Source organism: Gracilinanus agilis, chromosome X, assembly GCF_016433145.1.
Source record: "Gracilinanus agilis isolate LMUSP501 chromosome X, AgileGrace, whole genome shotgun sequence".
NCBI lineage: Eukaryota > Metazoa > Chordata > Mammalia > Didelphimorphia > Didelphidae > Gracilinanus > Gracilinanus agilis.
In genome coordinates this window covers 13,207,095-13,230,003 of record NC_058136.1, presented here as the reverse complement: position 1 = coordinate 13,230,003, position 22,909 = coordinate 13,207,095, and the positions used below count along the sequence as shown (strand labels likewise).

The window sequence follows — 22,909 nt, the reverse complement described above, 5'->3', positions numbered from 1 at the left end:
CTTTGGTCCTTTTCTCATAGTAATGGTTTTAAGTGATGAAAATACTTTAAAAGAAAACCCCAAGTTCCCAGACCCCAGTTTCAAAGTTACTGTTTTAGAAAGAGCACGAACAACTGCAAATTTCTCCAGAGTAGCTATGAAATTTAATTTTAAAAAAAGGAAGCTAGATGAAGAGAAATTCTAAGTCTTAAAAGAGAATTTTTTTTAAAAAGAGAGAACTACAAAAGATAAAAGTAGAATGGCTGTCTCAAAAGGTAATGAGTCTCTCTTCACTAAAAGGAATTCTTTTTTGTCCCCAAACCTTACCTTCTGTTTTAGAATCAATACTAAGTATTGGTTTCAAGGCAGAAGAGTGGCAATGGGGAATAAGTGACTTGCCCAGGATCACACAGCTAGGAAGTATCTGAGGCCACATTTGAACAGATTGCAGGACCTTCTGTCTCCAGGCCTGGCTCACAATCATCTACTGAGTTACCTAGCTGCCCCACTAGAGGGGATTCTTGTTCTGGTATGGACCTGATGACCTCTATAAGAGGACCTTGGAATTGATGGCCTCTACAAAGGAAGGGCCCTTCCAACTTGAGGATTCTGTGATTTTCTGAGTAAAACATCTGAGCACATAATCTAAGAATAATTCCAGTCTCATGGCACCTTCTCCCCAGGTAATGAATAGCCTGGATCATTCTGGCATTTCTCATTATTCGAGGCTGGCACGAACTCAGTTTCGGCTCTCCTGTTAAAAAGCAAGTTATGGATCAGAAAGAACTTGCTCGTGAATCCCATGCTGAAGAAAATTCTACTCAACTCACTTTCTTATACTTGCATTTATAGTGTAAGGCTCTGTCCACAGACGTTAGCCATTCCTGCTCCTTTGTGGACTCAAAGTAGAAGAAAGCTTCTGTGCTTAAATCCAGTTCTTGAAACCTAATGAGAAGAGAATATAGAGATGAATACATACTATGATGCTTTAGCTATTTCTAACTCACTCCTCAAATCTAGAAATGCAAGATAAAAAAGGGAAGAAGAAAACAATGAGGACTTTCCTAGAACTGTTCTAGTCACCCCAGTGTCCAGTGATGGATGACATGAAACTTCTTTTTCTATAGATCTTTTTTAATCCTTACCTTCTATCTTAGAATCAAGAAGTCAGAAGAGTGGTAAGGACTAGGAAATGGGGGTTAGATGACTTGCTCTCAGGGTCACACAAGTAGGAAATGTCTGAGGCCAGATTTGAACTTAGGAAACTCCTGTCCCCAGACCTGGCTCTCAATGCACTCAGCCACCTAGCTATAGCCACCTTTTCTATAGATTCGAACATATTTAGAAACCACATTAAAAAAAATCCACCAAATGTTATGTGTTTCCAAAAGGAGGGAAAGAATTTGGCTATAAGATCTGAGCAAGTCATTGCTTCAAAAGGATCTAAACTTTGGTTTTTAAGGTTACCAAAAAAATTCATATAAAAATATTCACAGAAACTTCTTTTTTTTAATAGCAAACACCTACAAAGAACATGAGTCAATGATGACGGAATGACAGAATAAACCACGGTGTAGCAATGAAACAAAATGTTCTGTTCGTATCAGTTACAAATAATAGAAGGAAATATGAGGCAACTAAATGAAGACATAAAGAAGGCAGAATCAGACCAATCAACTATGTAAAAACAATGAGAGCTACAAAACCCAACAGTTAAAGAAAAAGAAAACAGAAGGGGACAGAGAAGTCAAGCTACTCTTCTTGTTGTTTTAATAAAGTAAACATATACTTACAGTTGTAAGTCATTCGGATTTCTGGTTTCATGTTTCATATTTACTCCTAAAATCTGATTTGCTAATGGTTACTAAATTTAGAATTTGTCCTGCAAAGTATGATTTTCTTTTTTTTTAAAAACCCTTACTTTCAGTTTTAGTCATCATTCTTTTTTTTTGTAAACTCTTACCATCTGTCTTAGTTTCAATTCTAAGACAGAAGAGTGGCAAGGCCTAGGCAATTAGGGGTTAAGTGACTTGCCCAAGGTCACAAAGCTAGGCAGTGTCTGAGGCCAGATATGAAGTTAGGTCCTCTTGACTCCTGGCCTGGGGCTCTCTATCTGTCCCTTAGTATCAATTCTAAGACAGAAGAGTGGCAAAGCCTAGGCAATTAGGGGTTAAGTGACTTGCCCAAGGTCACAAAGCTAGGCAGCGTCTGAGGCCAGATTTTAACCCAGGATCTCTCACTCCTGGCTCTATCCATTGTGCCACCTAGCTGCCCATAAAGTATGATTTTTTTTGGAGTTGTCTAAGATGCTTCCTTATGTTGTATAGACTACCAGTGTGTTCCTAGTCATACAGAACTGTCCCATGAGTTAATTCACACTGCGGTGTTCATGGATCTTGAGTGTTTAGCCAAAAAGATTTTTCAAAAGAAGAAAAACCAATAAGAAGAGGGGAAGCTTGGCCCTAAGCAAACAGGCAAAGGAAGATGACAAGGGGATCTCTTACCCAAGGCAGTAAATATCTGGAGGATCCGTATCACAATTGAGCCAGGGTTCCAAAGCGCTGTCTGGAGACTGCCCATTCACATTCCATGTTCCAACAAAAAACCTGGCACACACCAATACCAAAACAGGTTATTGAAAAAACAAAAATCCAAATCTGAACCAAGATGAAGAATTTTCTTATGTCACCCACACTGGAGGAGGAGGAGGCCCTCAGGGGAAAAAGAGGTATTTCCAACAGGATTGCAAAATCTAGCCAGTCACGCAAGCAAAAGCCCTCAGTCCTGGCACCCACGAGGCTGGGCAGACTTGTTTTCTCTAGGAGAAACATTTATCATCTAAATTGTCTTCTTTAGGAAAATCAACTGAAATGCCCACTATGAGAGCTCACATTTCCCTCTTACTTGCTTATACAAAGCACTCAACTCTCAAAGATCCTGTGAGGTAGGCAAAGCGGGTATGATTATGTCTTTTTTATAGAAGAAGAAACTGAGGTTCAGCAATGGGAAGAATCTCACTAAGAAAAATGAAGTTAACTGCAGAGGACCATCTACTTGTTTGCCATTCCTAATTCTTACATCTTGGGGAATCAGGCACTATTTGATGGGAATAACTTGTAGATGGGAAAGTTATTTTCCCAAAGACTCAGACTCTGGGACATTTAACAAGGGGCCAAGAGATGGGAAGATATCATAAGAGCAACAACTTTATTAGAAGCTAGGGTCAAGTCTACTAACTTGTTTCCCACAGGCTACTCTGAGACTGTACAGAATTGTGATTGCATCCAAGTAGGGGAGCCCTGGCTCAGAAAACTCCCTCCATCAGACAAATTAGGAACTCATTTGTAGATTATCATTTAATTCTATTGTACAGTTTAATTGTTATTTTACTTTACCAATTACATGTAATAACAATTTTCCTAGATTATCATTTTAGAGAGTAGTATTAGAGCACTTTGAGGTTAAGTGACTTGCCCATGGTCACACTGCTAGTACGTGTTAGAGACAGGACTAGACCCAAGGCCTTCTTGACTCCTGGGATGGACCTCTAGCCACTGTTCCATGCTGCCCTATTATATAGATACTATAGAGAAAATAACACCAAGGGGGAAAATCAGTAGGAGGAAATCAATAACTATTTATACAGATACAAAGATCTTAGAAAAAGAGAGAAATTAGGGATAGTAGAGACAGCTTAATTGGAAGGCACGAAACACAATAGGACAATCCAGAACCTTAGAAAGTACCTTGTTTAGGAAAGACCAAAAGGAAGGTGGCACTGCCAGTCAATCTAACAAGTATTTACTTGGTATGTGCTATGCACAGAGCACTCTGCCAGGTGCTGGGGGAAGACCCAAAGTTTAGACAAGACACTATATCCTTCACCTCGAGGAGCTTACGATATAGTAGTGCAATCAAGACCCATATTCATAAAAATAATTAATGATAATGATGATGATGGTGACTGTTAGCATTCATAAAGCACTTACTATGTGCCAGGCACTGGGCTCAATTCTTTATAATAACAGCATACAGTAAGTGCATTAAAGTTACAAAATGAATCCATTACCAGTTGGGGAGGAGATTGGAAATTGTAAGGTTTCCGACAGGAGGAAGGAGTCAAATTTGAGTTTTCAAGGATGACTAGGAATCCAATAGGCAAAGAAGGGGAAAGAATACAGTCCAGACACTGGGAATAATATGAGTAAAGACAAAGCATGGTAAGAGGTAGAAACATGGTCTTTTCTCCCTCGGATCTCAAGGCAGTAGGTACGCTCTTTGTACCTGGAGTTCAACTGGCCATTACAGTTATCTGTACACATCTCCCATTTCCCCCCATAAGCTTTATGAGGGCAGGGACTGTGCCTTCTTTTTTCTGACCATGTAGTTAGAAGCTCTTTATAAGCAATAAAAACAAGAGACCTGTTCCCATTAAAGTCAAATTCTTCGGTGATCACTAGGCATCGCTTGGTCATGTGAATGCTCTGTTCATACACATCCCCTGCCAACTTATTCTGTCCTTTGCTAAGGGACTATGTGTACAAAAAAGCATGGAGCATTAAACCAAATGCCCAAATAATTTGGACCACCTGTGTCTTAGTTAATTTTTGTCTCCCCCAGCACTCTGGCTCCAGGCTCTCTAGCCAATAGATCTAAACAGATTTTTGTTATGCTGAATGCAGTTGGAAGTATGGGAAGGAGGTCAACAGGGAGAAAGGTATTCGGGTTAGGGCAAGAATGGAAAAGAATGAAAGGGATACTATAGAAGTCTAATCCAGATCTCTAAGACAAGGGGAGGTAGTAGGTGCACCTTTGGGTGGCTGAGTCAGAATCTGATGATAATGGGTGAAGGGGGAGAGATTTTAATATTTAACTACCCAGACACCTCCTCGAAAAATAATTTCACAGGCAAACAGACAAATGAGCTTTTGGAGCATGTTGAAAAACAGCCTCTTGGTATAGTCTTTTAATTTTGTTCTTATTAACCTAAAAGATCTCATTACAGCTCTAAAAGTCACCCAGAAGAGGTGACCACAGAGGAACAAAAATCCTATGTTTTGGTGAGTAGAATTTGGCAATAAAGTGATTATTAAAAATTCTAAGGGAGGTTGTGGAATCTCTCCAGATGGTTGCAGAGACAACTCTCTGCCTTGGCCCTTGACCAACTTGGAGGCAGAGGAGAGAATCAGATGGCCCCTTTCATTCTGTGAGTCATTCAGGAAGGCTTAAAGCTGGCAACCCAAATGTAAAAGAGCCTTCCTTATATATGTGCTATATCCATCCTGCTTGTCCTTGGGTAGCAAGGGAAGGAAAGCCATGCTAACCTGAATGTTTGAAGATTCACATATTCTTTCTCTCGCTTTGCCAGAATGTGTCTGATGAGCCCCTCTCGCTGTCCAGACTGAGAGGTGGGCACAAAGAGCTTACGCATGGTACTGCTCACTTTAGGCTGGTCTCTGCCTCCAACTTCCTTCTCACGTAAAAACCTAGGAAGAGAAGAAGGGAATCAAAAACACAAGTCTCTCTGTGTCAAAGTCTCTCATGTGGAACTTTGGTACTTCTCAGATAGGACTTACGATTTGCTTGTTTGGCTGGGTGGTGGTGGTGGCTCCCGACGAGTCCTCATCTGCTTATTGTGAATATTTCTTTTCTTCTCCAAGCTCATTTCAGTAAAATTGTCTTCAAATCCAAGCATGCCTAAAAGTACAATAAACATTCAGGTTATCAGGAAGGTTTTTGCCCCATCTCCTAACAAAGTTAAGACTTAACAAGGTCAAAGGGGAAAAGATGCCTTCCAGGTAAGCTAGGATAGGGCTAGGAATTTGAACACTTTCAGACTGAAAGAAAATACCAGAGAGGGTAGGAAAAGAATATTATCTTGGAGTTTTGGGGGGCAAGCACATCAATTAGGAGGGGTTGATATACTAAGTAGGAATAGAGACATATTAACTTAAAATGTGAAGAGATAATACTATACACTACAGGAAGGGTTAGAAAGGAATATCAGGGAGCTAGAGTGGACCAAGGAGAAGCAGGCCCCTAGGTATCCCGACATTGGTGTTTATTTATGTCATCTCATCTGTCCAGGTAAAACATCTCATGACTGCAATGATCAGAGCAGTCATGGAAAGAGATGTTCCTTTATTACCTGAAACATCAGTTTCACTGGGAGTTTTTTCTGAAACGTCTAATTTCTGGTACCAGCTGGTTGACTCCCTGAACTCAGGAACTGAAGTTGGTTTATGAGCTAGAGAGAGAGAGAGAGAGAGAGAGAGAGAGAGAGAGAGAGAGAGAAGCATGAAAAACTGGCCATCCAAAATCGAGTGGAATTTACAAAGACAAAAGGTTATTAAGCTCAGGGCTCCAAACAGTTAGAAACTTATCAGTTTCCCTCAAGGCCTCAAAAGGCCAATTTAGGGCATCAAAGTTTACTATATAAAATATTCCTATGATAAGCAGTGACATTTCTGCCTCCCAAGGTCGTTCTATATTTGAACATTCATCCCCAAACCTGTCCCCCCAAGTCCAACTAGAGTAGAACTGGCCCCCAAGCTAAAGTGATGAAACCCCCGTTCTATGGCCTTGAGAAATTCTACTCTGTGTCGGCATGTAAGAAATCCACTTGCACCCAAAAGAGATGGAAAAAAACCCCAACCAAACCACCAAGTATCAATTTACCTTCCTGAGCAGCAAGGATGTCTGTAAGAAAAGCCAAGCACTGGTCCTCGTCAGGGATTTCAAAGAGACGCTCTCCGATCCAGTCACCCTGGATCCGAATTTTGCAGGGAGCTAGAAAGAAGCAAATAGAGCAGGCCTAGGGAACAGGACTAGTTGATCAGAAGCTTAACTCTTCATCTTTCTTTGACAAATGGGAGAAAATGCAGATCACAAAGGTTACAGATCATTGATAAAATCTTACTAATTAGCTGACATTCATCAACTACACCTCAAGGTTGAAAAATACCTTTAAATGCATTATCTTACTGGATTCTCACAATAACCCTGAGATGTAGGTTTTGACAGGTATTCTTTTCCCTACCATACAGACAATGACAATAAGAATAATAGCTAACATTTATATATAGCCTTTACTATGTGCCAGACATTGTGCTTAGCACTTTTACAAATATTCTCTTACTTGAGCCTCATGACCCTGGGAGGTAGGTGCTATTATCATCCCCATTTTATAGATGGGGAAACTGAGGCAAACAGAGGTTAAGTGACTTCCTCAGGGAGGTCAGAGTTTAACTGAATTCTTTGCTACTTCAGGCTCTATCTACTGTGGTACCTAGCTGCCTCAAATAAGAGAAGGAAACCAGCCTTGTACAGACATTAAATGCCTTTGTCCTTGGTCAGAAAGCTAGTGAATGGCAGAGGAGGCATCACAACTCGGTTTTCCTTGGTTGTGAAGGTAATGTTCTTTCCAGTTCTTTCTACTATTATATTACATTGCCTCGGGGTTTGAGAAGCAATTCTGTAGGTTAAGAAACAGAAAGGGAGGAGGCTAGGAGAGAAATTCACAGTGGAATTAGGGGTCCCCAAAGGGTTAAAGGGCCAGGAAAGCCTACTGTGCTGATGCACAAGGTAAATTGATGTTTTTAGGAACCTAGTTCCAAAAAACCAAACCCAGGATGTAAACAGCCATAAGTCAGAGTAGAACTAAATGCCCTCGGAGGCCAATGGGCCATGGAAATGGACAAGTTGATAGAGTAAAGGCCCCTGTACCCTCATGGTACAGTAATATACTTCCAAGAAAGTAAAAAAATCAACCCATGACATCAAAAGTTGGGGGGAAGGGGAAAGCTGTTCCCAGTGAAGATACATTCAGCACTAACAATTGGCCCCTATCATCCTTAGCTAGTTATCATAGGTTAAAATCAGAGGATGAAAAGGCAAGTGGAATGTTGAGTCAACTCAACAGCCATGTTAAGGTACTATACACAGCTATCTAAGGCCCTTCTGAAAAAGGAGCATTCTGCCTAATCCCCTTCCAAATAAAAAATCTCTAATAAGTCATTAAGTGCTACTCATGGTGGCTATGAAAACTTTAGCTCAGGGGCAGCCAGGTTGTTTAGTGGATAGAGCCAGGCCTGGAGATGGGAGGAATCTGGCCTCAGACACTTCCTAGATGTGTGACCCTGGGCAAGTCACTTAACTTCAACTGCCCTACTCCTCATCGCTCTTCCGCCTTGGAACCAAAACCTTAGTATCATTTCTAAGACAGAAGGTAAGGGTTTAAGAAAACTTTAGTTCACAAATACAATAGAAAACTAACAAGCTTTAGTCATTTAATAAAAATCAAAATATATATAGCCAAGTAGAAAGGCTATCCAGGTCTCTTCTTTCTAGCTAACAAAACAGTCAACTTGTAAAATACTTGGCAAAAAATGACCGGCATGGAATGAACTTCCTTGTTCTGTTCCGGCACTGACCTATTTGTGAACTTCTGGCTCTCTTCTTTTCCCTCGTGCTCATAATCTACTAGCTTAGGTTAAGACAAAAGAATAAAGAAAAAATCATTTCACCACCCAGCAGCTCACTGTGAACCCTCAACATTATTTTGAAGAAATCAGAGGAAGAAAGATGAAGTGAGAAGAATAAAACCAAAAAGAGAGCACCTAAGGCATGAGAAAAGCCCAGGCTGCCTCAGAGCTTTTCTCAAAGCAGGCAGGGCATAAATAATAAAGAAAATAAATAACAAGGGCACAGAATAGAGGAAAATGCAAGAGATAGAGACAAGAGAGGAGAGACAGAAAAGAAGGGGGAGAAAGACAGAAACAGAAAGAGGGAAGAGAAAGACAGAAAGGAGGGGGAGAGAAAGAGACAGACAGAGGAAGAGAAGAGAAAGAATGGAGAGAAGGAGAGAGAGGAGAAGAGGAAGAGATGAGAAAGACAGAAAGGATAGGGAGAGACAGAAACAGAGAAGAGAAAGACAGAAAGGAGGGAGACAGAGAGAAGAGAAGAGAAATTTGGTCATCAGGGGCAGCCTGGAGGCAAAGGATAAAACTCCTTTGAGGCTCAACCAAGCCCATCCCCAGCCCTTTCTTTGAGAATCTTTATGAAAAATGTCAACATGTATAAGACTATGGATTGGAGATTTTAAATAAGAAAATCTACATTCTCCTCAAGCCCCTAAGAGATATTCTGGCCATATTACTTGAAGATTTCAAAGCTTAGGGCTTAGATCCACTTAGAGAATACTATATATCCCACCTGACAACAGCATCTGGAGAGAGGACTCAAAGTGCATGTCAGGCATTCATTTGGCACCAATTCTAAAGAGACCCCAAAGGAGGAACTAAAGGAAATTTCTAATGGTTTTGAGGTCAGGGAAAGGGATTCAAATGACTCAGGATGAACCTAAGCCTTTTCAAGTGATATGTAAACCTCTACGTGAGAGATCATGTTTCTTCTTTCTCACAGAAAACCCTAGAAACCTGAGGCTCAAAGAGAACAGAGACACTTAGCCCAATCCTTGCATTTTACAGGAGAGAAATCTGGAAAAACTTCCAACCTAAAACCTTATTGGAGAGACAGCTTTTTTCAAACAAGTTAATTCCCTCTCATTTAAAGTTAATTGGCTGGAAGCAGCTAGATGGTACAGTGAACAAAGTACCAGGCCTGGAGATGTGAGGACCTGGGTTCAAATCTAACCTCAGACACTTCCTAGCTGTGAGACCCTGGGCAAGTCACTCGACCCCAGTTGCTTTAACCCTTACCACTTGTCTGCCTTAGAATTCATACTAAGGCTGAAAAATAAAAAAATAAAGTTAACCAGTTGCTGATAACAAAATCCTCTCCTTTTCAATCCTCTACTAATTTCAAACACAGACACTGATGGTGAAAGATTTCATTGCTGGCAAATGTCTACAAACATCCATATCATGGGGAACTACCTGAATCAAGACCAGCAGACACCCAAGAAATGATGGGCCCAAAGGCTTAAGCGTTTGTTTACATGCAACAAAGCCCATGTATCCTGATGGGCAGGCACTGTTCAGGTCAGAGACCAAAGGGAAAACTGGCTTTACTCTAGGCTTTTTTTTGTAATGCAAGAATGATTCTTGCTAAATTCCCCCTCCTCCTCTAATCCTCTACACTGCCAGTATGTGTACCAACCCATGACAGACTGCCACACTCTAGGAGAGGATTCAATAAAGACCAAAGGAAAGGGCCCAATTAAGCCTATTAAAAAAAAACAAAAAAACACAACTCTTACCTTGCATCTTAGGAAGCGGTAAGGGCTGGGCAATGGAGGTTAAGTGACTTGCCCAGGGTCACAAAGCTAGAAAGCATCTGAGGCCAGAATGGAACCCAGGACCTCCCATCTCTGAGTCTAGCTCTCAATCCACTGAGCCACCCAGCTGCCCCCTAAAGTCCATTTTCAGACACATGCTTATTGTTTTGACTTTTCAATTCCAGGTCAGTCACTTGCTTTCTCACCAGGAACAGAAACCACCACCAATATCTCACCCTGACCCAGAGGTCTTCTGCTGTTCCTGCCGAAGCTGCTGCTAAGGCCACAGATTGTGTCTATTACTGCCTTGGCTCTATTTTCTTCTTTTCCTCTTCTCTTTTTTAAATAGAAGAACACACAGGGAATGTATGTTCTCCTCCTTGGACATCTGCAAATAGGGGCCAGCAGCTGGGTTTATTTAACTCAGTCTTATAGGATCAGAAATGGGAAGAGCAGCAACACTACCCCGAAATGCCAAGAGTATCACAATATCAGAACTGGAAGGGGCCTACGGAAATGGCGGCTACCCAAGCCATTACACTCTGACACTACTAAACTGTGTCTAGACCAGAGCATGTATATATAACCCATTTCCTCTAGGACAGTGTCTCACACCACTGGATCAACAGAGGGGCTGGAATAATGTTTTTGGAACTGAAGTACAAGTAGCCCCTTTGATTCACACTCAGTGGCCTGATCTGCTGTCCCACAGTACCCTCCCAACTATTGACTTTTCTCCTCCCCATAACACATTACAATGAAAAAATGGTAAACAATGAAAAACAGCCTGCTGGGGAACTCAGAGGAATGTATTCTTGAAAACTCCAAAGAGACAAAGCTCCCTCCCTCCTGGATACAGACTCCTAAGGAAAGAGGAAGGCTTCAAAAATGGGCGAGGCAGCTGGGTGGCTCAGTGGACAGAGAGGCAGGCCTAGAGACAAGAGGATCTGGGTTCAAATCTGACTGCTGGCACTTCCTAGCTGTGTGACCCTGGGCAAGTCACTTAACCCCCATTGCCTAGCCCTTATTGCTCTTCTGCCTTTGAACCAATACTTAATATTGATTCTAAGATGGAAGGTGAGGGTTTAAAAAAAAGGAGAAAAGGGGGCACCTGAGAGAAATTTCAGTGCCTCTATAGACCCCAAAGACAATATGAAAAGGAAAATAGAATTATCTACTAATGAGCCAAGGAAAAAACCCAGGTAAGAGAAGGTAAAATACAGAGCCAAATTAAAGAAAGCTCATACAGAAATTTGGTTCCAAGCAACAAATGCTGGTAGTCTGAGGGAATTTCGAGAAGAGTCTTATTTTCCAATTTTACTAAAATTCTTCAAAAAAATCTACACACAAAAAGCCTCTTATCTTCTTCTCCCTTGGTGTGGATTCTAAGACAAAAGGAAAGGATTTCTAAAGAAATCCCAAACAAAATAAAAATCTTACCTTCGGTCTTAGAATTAGTATCAGGTTAGGCAAATGAAGTTAAGTAACTTGCTCAGGGTCACTCAGCTAGGAAGTGTCTGAGGCCACATTTGAACTCAGGACCTTCCATCTCTAAGCCTGGCTCTCAATCAGGTGAGCCAGCTGCCCTTTTTACTAAAATTCTTGCTTCCCAGTTAATTTCTTTTACATTCAACCAAGTTTTCTGCTACCATTTGATCTGGTACTAATTTGTACAGTTGTCTTAAAAAGATGCAGAACAGAGGCTAAGAGGTTAGAGGGAATGATACCACATTTCTTTCACTGTCTTCCTCATAAAAAATGTCTAATTGAGTGAATACTTATTGCCTATTAGCCCAAATTTATTCTATTCAAGAAAATACTCACTGTTGGCTGCTATGTCAATCAGTAGAGTTTCTGCTGCTTCTAGGGGGAAAGTTCGAATTAGTAATGGGAACAAATCATTTATAAACATTTAAAGAATAACATACCCAACTCAGAAAACCATTCTGTCTTCAATAATCATTCATATCTGGAAAGTCATCGAGAAAACCCTTGACCTTTGGGGAAGGTACCCAGGCTCCTGAGACACAGATCAACTAAGGGAAAAATTAGCTGGATGGATGAGCAGAGGGAATCTTCGAAACAAGCCACCTTTCGGAGGATGAGCTCATACAGTAGGAGAAACCACTAGTGTAAATTCAAATGAAGAGAAATTACATTCCCCTTAACCAAATAATCAGATTTAACAGCCTCTAGTTCTTTGGCTTGGTTGTCTACGAATTTAGAGATTAACGGTAAATAAGGGACCTCAGAAGGCCAGAAATTTCTGTCGTAACCCCAATCCAATCTGTAAAGACCTTCCAAGGGAGCCAAGCTACTTAGGAGCAGGGTTCTTCTGTAGGTTTCCTCTTGTCTTCTGGCTATGTTTAGCACCTGTGACCTCAGAGCAGCCAATCAGTCACTCGCCCCTTCCTGAGGAGCAGAGCTCCCTTTTAATTCTGGCTGCTTGTTGAGTCTTTGGACTCTGGCCTCTCTTAGAACCATGGTACCTGTCTGTTCCTCCCTCACTTGGCTTCCTGAATCTAGGTCTTTCAGATCTAAGCACAAGTACTACTGTAAGTTAGAGCCAGGTGTCCTTGCTTTTTATCCCCATAATTACACTATAAGTTTTAGGACATTTATTTTTAAACCCTTAACCTTCTGTCTTAGAATTAATACTGTATATTAGTTCCAAGGTAAAAAAGCAGCAAGGACTAGGCAATGGGGGTTAAGTGACTCACTCCGAGACATATAGCTAGGAAGTAATTGGGGTCACATTTGAACCCAGGACTTCCCATCTCTAGGCCTGGCTTTCCATCCAGTGAGCCATCTAGAAGGTCTTTCTTAAGCCTCTGAACCCTAATTTTGTTCCTAGTGGTAACCCTAAGTTTGCCTCCTGATCATATGACCTTGAGTGCAGGACGGCCCATTGCTGTTATTATCTCTGACCTGGTACTTTAGCACTCGCAAAGCACTCATTTGATCTTTTTGTATATCGGTCATTCTCTTCTTCAATAAACTTCCAGTGGTTCCCTTATTGCCCAACAAGTACAGTTAAAATTTCCCCTTTCTGGTATTCAAGGCCCCCCACTATCTGGTGGCATCTGACTTTTGCAACATTAAGTTGGATCATTTCCTTCGGTTGCATATGCCACCAGCTAAACTGGTCTATTCTGCCCCCTGAGATTTCTTGCCTCTTTGCCCAGTGCTTCCTGGCCCTCGACCCCTCCCTCTCTTTGCCTCCTGAATTTCTACCTCACCTTGAAAGCCAACTGCAGTGCCCCGCTTCTTCCCCAAAGAAGCCCTTCCTGCACCAACTTAGTGATGTCCTTTTCCTCCAGACACACAATCTTCTGCCTCATATAAGCTTTCGTTTCTCGCTTCTCATGTGTATTTTATTGTGCATTATGCATAGGCATGGTAGGCCTTCTTTTCCATTCATTCAGTTCCCTGAGTTGATGCCTCATCTCCCTGGATAAAAGGTGAGGTTTGGGTGGACAGGGACCTTGCCCCATCTAAGCTCTCTCTCCCCTGGTCCTACCCAGCACCAACAGAGGGGCTGGAATAATGTTTTTGGAACTGAATTGTGACCAAGAGCCAGTGAGGTGGCTGGAGGGTGATCCTGAGAATATCCAGCCTCAGAGAGAGTGGTCTAAAGACAATCCTGAATTTGGGTCCATGCCCTAAGACAATAAAATTGCCCCCTCCCCCGCCCCAAGGAATGAATACAAGCATTAAAGAGCTGAGCTCTGGGCACACTGAAGCTTTTAAGCAATGTTCAAAAGTAGAACTTGTATAAATAATATACAAATTGGCAAGTAAATAGGCTCTGGAAAAAGTAAAGATCATTAAAGAAGTTTCTGGTGTTCCCAAAGGCTTGGGGTTCTTAAGCTTTTTGTTTGTTATGGGCCCATTTGGCAGTCTGGAGAAGCCTACGAACCCCTTCTCAAAATATTTCATAATGGAAGGAAATGCTAAATTTTTCTCGGAGGTTAGTGAAAGTAAAACTGTCATTTCCCCCCCTTCCAAAAGCAGATTCCCTGAAATCTAGCCACAGAAAGCCCTCCGGGGCCATGATCCCCAGGTTAAGAAGCCCTGCTCTAGACTGATAGTCGTTTGGAAAGCCTCTAGAAGAAATGCAAAAATATCACGAATTTTCAAAACTTTGCACTTCACTTCTTCTCCCTGAAATCTGTTGACCTTTGAGGCTGGAGAAGAAACACAGGGCTTGCTGGAAGCTGATCTAGTCCTAGAGCTCTCTCTGGCTTTGTCCCCTGGCCAAATAGGGTGAGGGGCTATGGGAAAGAACAAGGATATGCCCCACTTGGAAGACAAGATAAACACATAGCAAGGCACAAAGGAGTCTGGCTTAAAGCACCAGCTGGACAGCCAAGTAGGTCTGATTTCTTCAGTGCTGTGCTGAGGGCAGTACTCTGTGGAAGCTAACCCAGTCTAGCCAGGGGTCTCTTAAAAGATCCCCGGAGACAATGAGTGATACACTAAGCTCCTTCCTGCCTGCTAACTCAGGTGGGCCCAAAGGAGACACTGTAAGAACATCCTCAACTGCCCAGCTGCCTAGCTCAGTTCAACTTGAGGCTACAGAATGAGTACATGCTGAAAATGAAATAACAGATAGGTCTATTCTCGAACCCTAGCTAGGAATTCCAAGGAATGAAGGCCCCAGCACTTTTCCCCTGGAATGGACTTACCCCGGGATTCATCAGTATTAAGGTTTAGCAAGACTGCAAGGTGTTTTAGCAGGGCTGGGCATTCTTCCTCCCTGCTCCCAAAGGGCTGGAATGTCATGTGATGGGAAGAATGGCAAGCTAGATCAAATGCTGACACTCTCAGGCAGGGGCCAAACCAATGGTTTGTGTCAATGAGTACAGCAGGTTCAGTTTTCTGGGGGTCCAATTTACATGCGGGTTAATCAGTACTCACTGCGATTCAACAGACATTTATTTGATGCCTGCAACGTGCTAGGCACCATGCTGCATGATGAGGCAGATGGAATGTTTGGATAAGGAACAATGTGAGCCCAGAGTAGATAGAGCTCAGATAGCATGGGGGGGGGGCGGCTCACAGGATGGGACGGTATGGATTGAATGAAGTGGAGCGTGTGTAGAGGAGAGAGTAACATGAGCTAGAAAGTAGGGCAGTGGCAAATTTGGGAAGGCCTTGAATGCCAGACCTAAGAGTCTGACCTTCATGCATTGGGCAAAAGCAAACCATTGAAGATGTTTGCACATGGGAGTTAGCATGACCAGATCTGGGCTTAAGCAAGATTAGTTTAGCTATGCCGTGAAGGACAGTTTGGAGAGGGGCCTGGAAAAATTGATTAGAATGGGGGCAGCTAGGCAGGTAGCACAGCATATAGAGTGCCAGCCTTGGGTGAAAGGACCTTCATTCAAATCTGGCCTCAGATTCTTCCTAGCTGTGTGATCCCATTGCCCAGCCCTTCCCGCTATTTTGCTTATGAACCGAAACTCAGTATTGATTCTAAGACAGAAGGTAAGGGTTAAAAAATGTAAATTGGCCCAGACCAGCAGGTGGGTAACAAGGTCTCCTACAACTGTGTTGGCCATGGGAATAGAGAGGAAGGGATAAATGGGAGGGATGCTACAGAAGTAAAAATGGCAGATCACACGCGAAAGATGTGCTGTGAAGGGAAGGGACAGTTCCAAGGGCGAAGCTCTGGTCTCTGGCCACAGACAGTATACCTTCTTAAGCCTAGACAATGAGGCAACAAGAAAGGGTCCCAGAGTGAGGTAGGGGAAGAGGAGGTTCAATCCACTTAAAACCTCCCCTGGCCAGATCATTCTAAGCACATGTCCTGCTAATGGTGAGTGGGCTGTTCTATCCTGATCCATTTGTTCGCCACTCACTGTGACTGGTTTTGAGTGTATGTGATGCCAGATAAGACAATAATGGCCAGAGAGGGAAAATTACACAAGTGGCTAGGTAATCAAAGTGCATACCTTGTATACATTTAAAGTGGCTATTAATAGGAATGACATCTTGTGTGGGCATCTCCTTTTCATAATACTGGATTATTAACCTAGGAAACAGAAGGATGGATCTAAGAGCAGCAAACAAGCAATGCAAAATGTTAAAAGTACCAAGTAATAGCCCCCGCTTCTGTGGTTCTTTAAGGGGAGATAAAGTCCTTCAGATACACGACCTCCCTTGAGCCTTGTCCCCCAGGAAGGAGCTAACATGGTATCATTAATGTATTATTATCGTTATAAATGGGGAAACTGAAGCTGAGAGAGATGACAACACAACTCTTATCAAAGTGAAAAGCTGGGCCCCTTCGGCCCAGATCTTCTGACTTCAAATCAAGCACTCTTTCCGGTACACTGGACCACCTCTCCAACATTAGGTTTGCATTTAGAATTTACATTCATCACATCATGGCCACAAATAGGAGCTCTTGGTTTTTTAAAAGTTAGATTTCCTGCATGTGGTTGGTTCACTGTGACCCGGCAGCACTGACAGCTAGGGATGGCCCCAAAGGGTTGGCCTTGAGGGGTCGCTTTTGACAATCCACAGCATCATGGATGATATCAAGAACACTGCTGCAGGTCCTCACCCTCGAAATGTTTATGAGCTAAGCCATGTGACATGTTTGCCAAATATATAAACGGAACAAGCAAATTCCTGTCTCTCACTTCCCAAGGCTAAACGTTAGTATAAGTCAAGTTTTATACTTCTGTACCCCGCATAACATTGGCCCAACCACTATTCTTTCATAATGTGAGGATCTTGGGCGGGGTATATGCCTGTGTCAACATAAATGCTTGGTCTGAGCCTGGGGCCCTAGAATTAGATACAAGAACTATAAACTACACACCAGACACAAGAACCTATGAAGCAGATGGCCTGTAATCAAGGTATCACTTAGTAATATTGCCACTTGGCCTATTGTTCGGCAGTCAGTTTGAGCCATCCTTCAAGGACTTGCTAAAATTGTTCATTTCTCCTCATTTAAAAGTGAAATTGTTTTCCAGGGTTAATTTTCCATTTTGTCTTCTTATGGTTTTCCCCTTTAGATTTTTTGTTTTGCTTTAAACATCTGTTAGGCTTTACAATACTCCAGGGGGAGAGAAATTGCCTAGCCAGATTTGTGGGAAGAATTCTCATTCTGCCTTTGCTTTCCTGATTCGGCTCGCCTAATAAGGGGATGCTGCTAAATGTGAAGGTCTGGGAAAGAAGTAGAGAAGAGATGGATACCAGAAAGCAGGCAAAAAGTTAAGGGTGGGGAGGAACTCTGCTATTAAAATAAGACACTTCAGAGGTGAAAGAATGTCAGCTCAGAAGCTTGCTAGGAAGCTACAGAAACACACCAATGGGGCTATCATCTTTGAGGCCTTCATTAAACAATATAAATAGCCCTGAGGTAAAGAGTAAAGCCCAGGAAACAGGGAGGCAAGAAGCTATCTAGTCCTAATCCTTTTAAAGGAGAAAGTCAAAACTGAAAAAGAGAAAGGAATGTGTCATAAGGAAGCAAGAACTGTGAGCAGTGGAACCAAGCAAGAGGCTCTAGAACAGATTGAAATACACCAAATTTCACCTGCCTGAGAAGGATCAATGGAAAGCCAGCCTTGTTCTAGGCAGAAGATAAACTAAAAGGTTTGATCCCAACCTAGACTGGCAGTCCTCCCAAGAGATGGGATTTCATTAATGAGGGGGCTTCCCCAATTCTCGCTGATCACAACTTCCACCCCTTTGAAGAATGGTCTTCAAGCCCCAGGACCCCTACAAAAAAAAGGTTCATCCCTTCCCTCTCAGCCAGCCTTTAGGAGATGAGTTTTTCTCCATTTCAAGAGACTAGTCGTCATATGAAGATGACTACTCTCTTTCGGGATTGTGCTCAAAGCCTTGGCCTCCTGGGAGGTAGGACTTTCCATAGGGAAACTTTTTAGAAACCCTTTCCTTATCCGATGAGATTGAGGAAATGGATAATGATGAGATAAACAGCTTCCCAATGTCCTGGATAGGACAACCAACCTCAACTGTAATCAGTGAAAAATAACGGACGCCTTGAGAATTGGTAGCATGTTAAGAAAAGCTCCTGAGCTAAAGGGTACTTATTATTTTAATGACAAGAATAGCCATAAGCCAAGAACCATAAGTGGTTCTTATGGCATCCAGAAAGAAGGGGATTGGGCAAGTGAAGATCAGATTTTTATCCCGTACTGTCTGTAACTGGTAGACGTAAATATCTGGTCACCAAAATGTTTTCAGTGATGGAATTGGAAGTGTTCGCCGTGGCCGAAAGGAAACATCTTTCAAGACCCTCTAGCTCCTTTAGCTCCGACCACACAGTTACCTCACACTAACTTGGTTCTACTCATTCAGTTTCTGAGTAAGCGGAAGAATCGATTAGAAATAATTTTAAAATATAGAATCATAATATTATAACAGTATTGTTAATGACATATCATATTATTAGTTATATGATAGTATACCTAGATATTATACCATCATTAATTGATAATGCCATTTTATTAATAATCTATTACACACATGGATAGTATACCATTATCATTTACAATAATATAGAAATAGTATAGTTTGAATGAAGAATAAGGTTATATTTGAATGTTATAATAAGCAAACATAAGAATGTGTAAATATAATCATTAAAGCAAAAAGAATGACATGTGAGATAGCGTGGTAGAGTGAGAAGAACCAGAAGAGATGAGTTGAGTCCTTATTCATGTACTTACTAGTGAGGCCACCTAGGACAAGTCACTAAAGCTTGTGTCCGGGGCTTTCGGTTTTTTACTGGGGGCTGGGGGGAGACAGAGATAATCCTGTCCTCCCTATCCCAGATGAGATATGGTGTACACTAATAAAAAGAACTTCCTAACTATCAAATACTGTAAACATATATTTAAGCAATGTACTTTCTACAGATGGCCAGCTGCCATTGTTCTAAGGAGAGCCAGGGCCAGCCAAAGAAACTTTTTCTTTTTTTTTAAATGAAAAACCCTTCCCTTCCCTCTTAGAATCAATACTGAGTAATGATTTCAAGGCAGAAAAGAGGTAAGGGCTAGGTAATGGGGGTTAAATGACTTACCCAGGGTCACCCAGCTAGGATATGTCTGAGATCACATTTGAACCCAGGACTTCCTTTCTTTAGACCTGACTTTGAATCCACTGAGCCCCCTCCCACCCCCAGAACCTTTTCTATGTCAATCAATGTTCTCCTTCTCTCTGGTGTGGGGGACATAGTAAAAAAGTGCCTTGGTTTTATTGATGATGATAATCATGGAATAACTTTCTGATGCAAATGGATCTCCTGTGATTTTGGCTTGGGTGAATCGGTTCATTCAGGCTCTGGGCACTCTCAGGGCAGCTAAATAGGAAATCTAAGCCTGAACCATGCTAATCCCCCCAAGACACCACAGCCTGAACTCACTTGGAGTCAGAGCAAAAGGAGCTAAAGCAGTCTTGAAAGATGTCTGAACCTACTGAAAGACAGGCTTGAGAATGACACGGGGGAGTGCGGACCAAGATCAGAGATCCTTCGAGACGTCCCAGAGCACAAGTGCCTACTGAGGCACAGCACTGGGTCAACCCAGGCTTGGTTAGAAGAGCAGCTGTAGTCCTGGATGAGGTCACCAAGAGGGGCAGGCAGGTGAGACATGATCTCGACGTTAAGGGGACTGGAAGGCAACTTGAGGAGCACATAAGCAGAGAGTAGAGGATTAAGGAGAGATGGCAGCAGCACAACCTAGCTGACAGAGAGGCGGGCAGCTCAGAGCCAATGCCATGTTTAGCGGTCACCATGGAGACCTCCTAAAGTTCTGCCTGGGGGAACAGTTAGGGCCCTTGGCATAGGTAATGCTGATGACTGTGGTCACTATTTTGAGTATAGATAAGGTAGCAATGGGGATGAAGCTGGCAGCCAAAGCGAGAGCTCACCAGATGGGCCTTCTGAGAAGTCACCAGGATTTGTCAAGCAACCACTGGGCAAAGCTAGTAAGAGTATTTTGCCCCCAAGTCACTTAGCCAGAGTTACTTATTAGTCCTCTCTTAGTGGGGAAAAACCCTGGATTCCTGGGAACACAGGAGACCTGGGCCCAAGTCTCAGCTCTATTACTTCCACTGGCTGCGTGACCTCAGGACCAACACTGAAAAGAGCAATAATGCAGAAGGCACCGTCTTGCTATCAAAGATCTGGATTTAAAGGAGTTTCTAAGTTTCACACCAGATTTAAGGACGGAAACGCCTGCTCTCTTAAAGCTAACATTTTGAAGGCACTTTGAAGCTTTTCCCAAACATCTTCCCATCTATTATCTCATTTTATGTACACCATCCACCAAGAAGGCCAAGAAAGGTGGAGCGGTATTAGCATTCTTATTGCCCTGACATGGGAACTGAGAACCAAGGACATCAAGGTTATTAGTGGAAGGAATAGGAAATCTGCATCAGGAGGACTGGGGTTTGAATTCTGTTTTGGCCACTTACCACAGTGACCTTGGTTAAGTCACTTACTCTCTGAGTGCCTCCATTTTCTCACCTGTATAATGGGGATGATGATACTTGCATTATGCTGATAACCCTTAAAGGGCAATAAAAAGTTAGATGTTATTATTATTTTTTATTATTATAAAGTGGGATAAGAGCCTCTCTGAGACTGTTTTCTTATCAGTAAAACCAATAAACCTCCAAGGAATATCAGATGTTATCCTTATGTGACTTGTCCCTTCCTAAGACTCAGTCTTCACTTGTAAAATGGGAATATTTATACTACCTACTCACAAGGGTGTGAGAGAAGCAAAATTTTTTTAAACCCTTATTTTCTGTCTTAGAAACACAAGAGTGGCAAGGGCTAGGCAAATGAGATTAAGTGACTTGTCCAGGCCACATTTGAACACAAGTCCTCCCAACTCCAGGCCTGTTGCTCCATCCACTGTTGCCACCTAGTTCCCTGAGGGAAGCACTTTGGAAGAAATCATAAGGCAATATAAAAACGTGGATCACTTGGTAGCTTGGAGCTGGCCCAGAGTTAAATTGGAAAGACTTGGGTTCAAAGTCCCTTCCATGGCAGAGTAGTTGCATGACCCTGAACATCGCTTAAGGGTCAGTGACTCCAAGCAACTTTCTCAGGATTTTTAGGCTTCAGACCATGGCTGATTCCCAATGTAGAAAGAAAGTTCTTTAGGAAATAACAAGTCCTGGGGGAAGCTAGGTAGCTCAGTGGATTGAGATCCAGGCCTAGAGATGAGAGGTCCTGGGTTCCAATCTGGCCTCAGATACTTCCTAGGCTGTGTGACCCTGGGTAGGTCACTTAACTCCCATTGCCTAGCCCTTATGGTTCTTCTGCCTTGGAACCAATACAGAGTATGGATTCCAAGATGGAAGGTAAGGGTTTAAAAAATAAATCCACAAATCCATACAAAAGAAAAAGGGAGGGGGAGATTAAAAAAGCAATTTGTTGTTACTGTTACTAATACTAAGTGACTCAAGGCCAAATGTCCAGTGTGGCAGGGCAAGAACCTAATTATACTTTTGACCTTGGTTTTCTGCTTGTTACATTAAAGAAATGGACACTTCTAGGTTCCCTTTTTATCTCTAACACTGTCCTTATGTGACCTTTGGTGGTTGGTCTCTCCTGCCACTGATTAATCAGTTTCCTGGTCTGGAAAATAAGAGGGGGGGAGGCAAACTAATTTAGATGCTATTGGAGGTCTCTTCCAGTTTGAGACCTAGGCAGCTAGGTGGCTAAGTAGATTATACTGCCCAAAGTGCAATGTTTGGAAGACCCAAGTTCAAATCCTGTCCCAAGACACTAGCTGTGTATGACCTTGGGCAAGTCACTTGTTTGCCTCAGTTCCCGTGTCTGTCAAATAGAGATAATAATAACGCTTTCCAACAAGGCTGCTGTGAAGTTTAATTGAGATAATATAATAATAATAATAATTATTATTATTATTATTATTACCATTTATGGTCCCTTCCCCTTTCCTGGGCCTGCTTCATTCCCTCAGTAGAATGAGTTTGGCAGCAAGGTGTAACTATACAAAGCTCTGGTTGGAGTCAGGAAAACCTGGATTCCCATCTAGTTCCACTTCAGTGATGCCATTGGCTCAGTCTTTTAATGTCTCTAGGCCTCAGTTTCCTCGTGTAAAATGACTGTGTTGGGGTCCAAGATCTTGGAGGTCCCTCCCAGCTCTAAAATCCTTATTCCTATATGAGCTCGAGGGTATGGAGGGGGTACCCTTATGGGCTGGTAAAGGGGCCTTCCAAAATGTTTCCCGGGAGCTTCTCCTCCCTCCCATTACCCATCCCTCCTCCTCCTCCCCTTCCCTACCCGCGCCCCGCCCCGCCCAAACCCTCCTCGCTAACTCTTCACCCTGGGCCCGGGCGCCGGGCCCGGGGTTGGCCGCCGCTGACTGGCCAGCGGGCACAGCCTCGGCCTGCGAAGGGTGCCCGGGGCCCAGTGGGGGTTCCCGTCCCTATCCGGCCCGATATCCAAGGCTACTCACTCAGACTGTACGCCCCTTCGGACCAGGGTCAGGCGGCAGGCCTCGCGCTCAGCGGCCTTCAGCTCCCAGCCCTCGATTGTATGAAGGGGGAGCAGTTAAGGGACTTACAAGCTCAAAGCCGAGGCAGGCCCCCACCCCGTGTGAAACCCCCCCCCCCAATAGCTGTGCCGGCTGCCCTAGGCGGCTTGCCCCCTCCACCCCTCCCCCGCCCGGT

General features: G+C 42.9%; 1 protein-coding gene across 1 annotated transcript in view; it reads right to left on the bottom strand.

Annotated features, from left to right (window-relative positions):
- OCRL (OCRL inositol polyphosphate-5-phosphatase) overlaps nucleotides 1-22,778 on the bottom strand; it is a gene marked incomplete at its 5' end in the record, with an annotated part of 57,227 nt that extends 34,449 nt beyond the window's left edge. Inside the window, 9 exons of the mRNA XM_044682946.1 lie at nucleotides 810-924; nucleotides 2,484-2,585; nucleotides 5,304-5,465; nucleotides 5,556-5,676; nucleotides 6,128-6,226; nucleotides 6,658-6,768; nucleotides 12,041-12,079; nucleotides 16,174-16,253; nucleotides 22,696-22,778. Coding sequence (XP_044538881.1) covers nucleotides 810-924; nucleotides 2,484-2,585; nucleotides 5,304-5,465; nucleotides 5,556-5,676; nucleotides 6,128-6,226; nucleotides 6,658-6,768; nucleotides 12,041-12,079; nucleotides 16,174-16,253; nucleotides 22,696-22,778 — 912 coding nt within the window. The remainder of the gene's footprint in view (nucleotides 1-809; nucleotides 925-2,483; nucleotides 2,586-5,303; nucleotides 5,466-5,555; nucleotides 5,677-6,127; nucleotides 6,227-6,657; nucleotides 6,769-12,040; nucleotides 12,080-16,173; nucleotides 16,254-22,695) is intronic.
- Nucleotides 22,779-22,909: the final 131 nt, after the last annotated feature.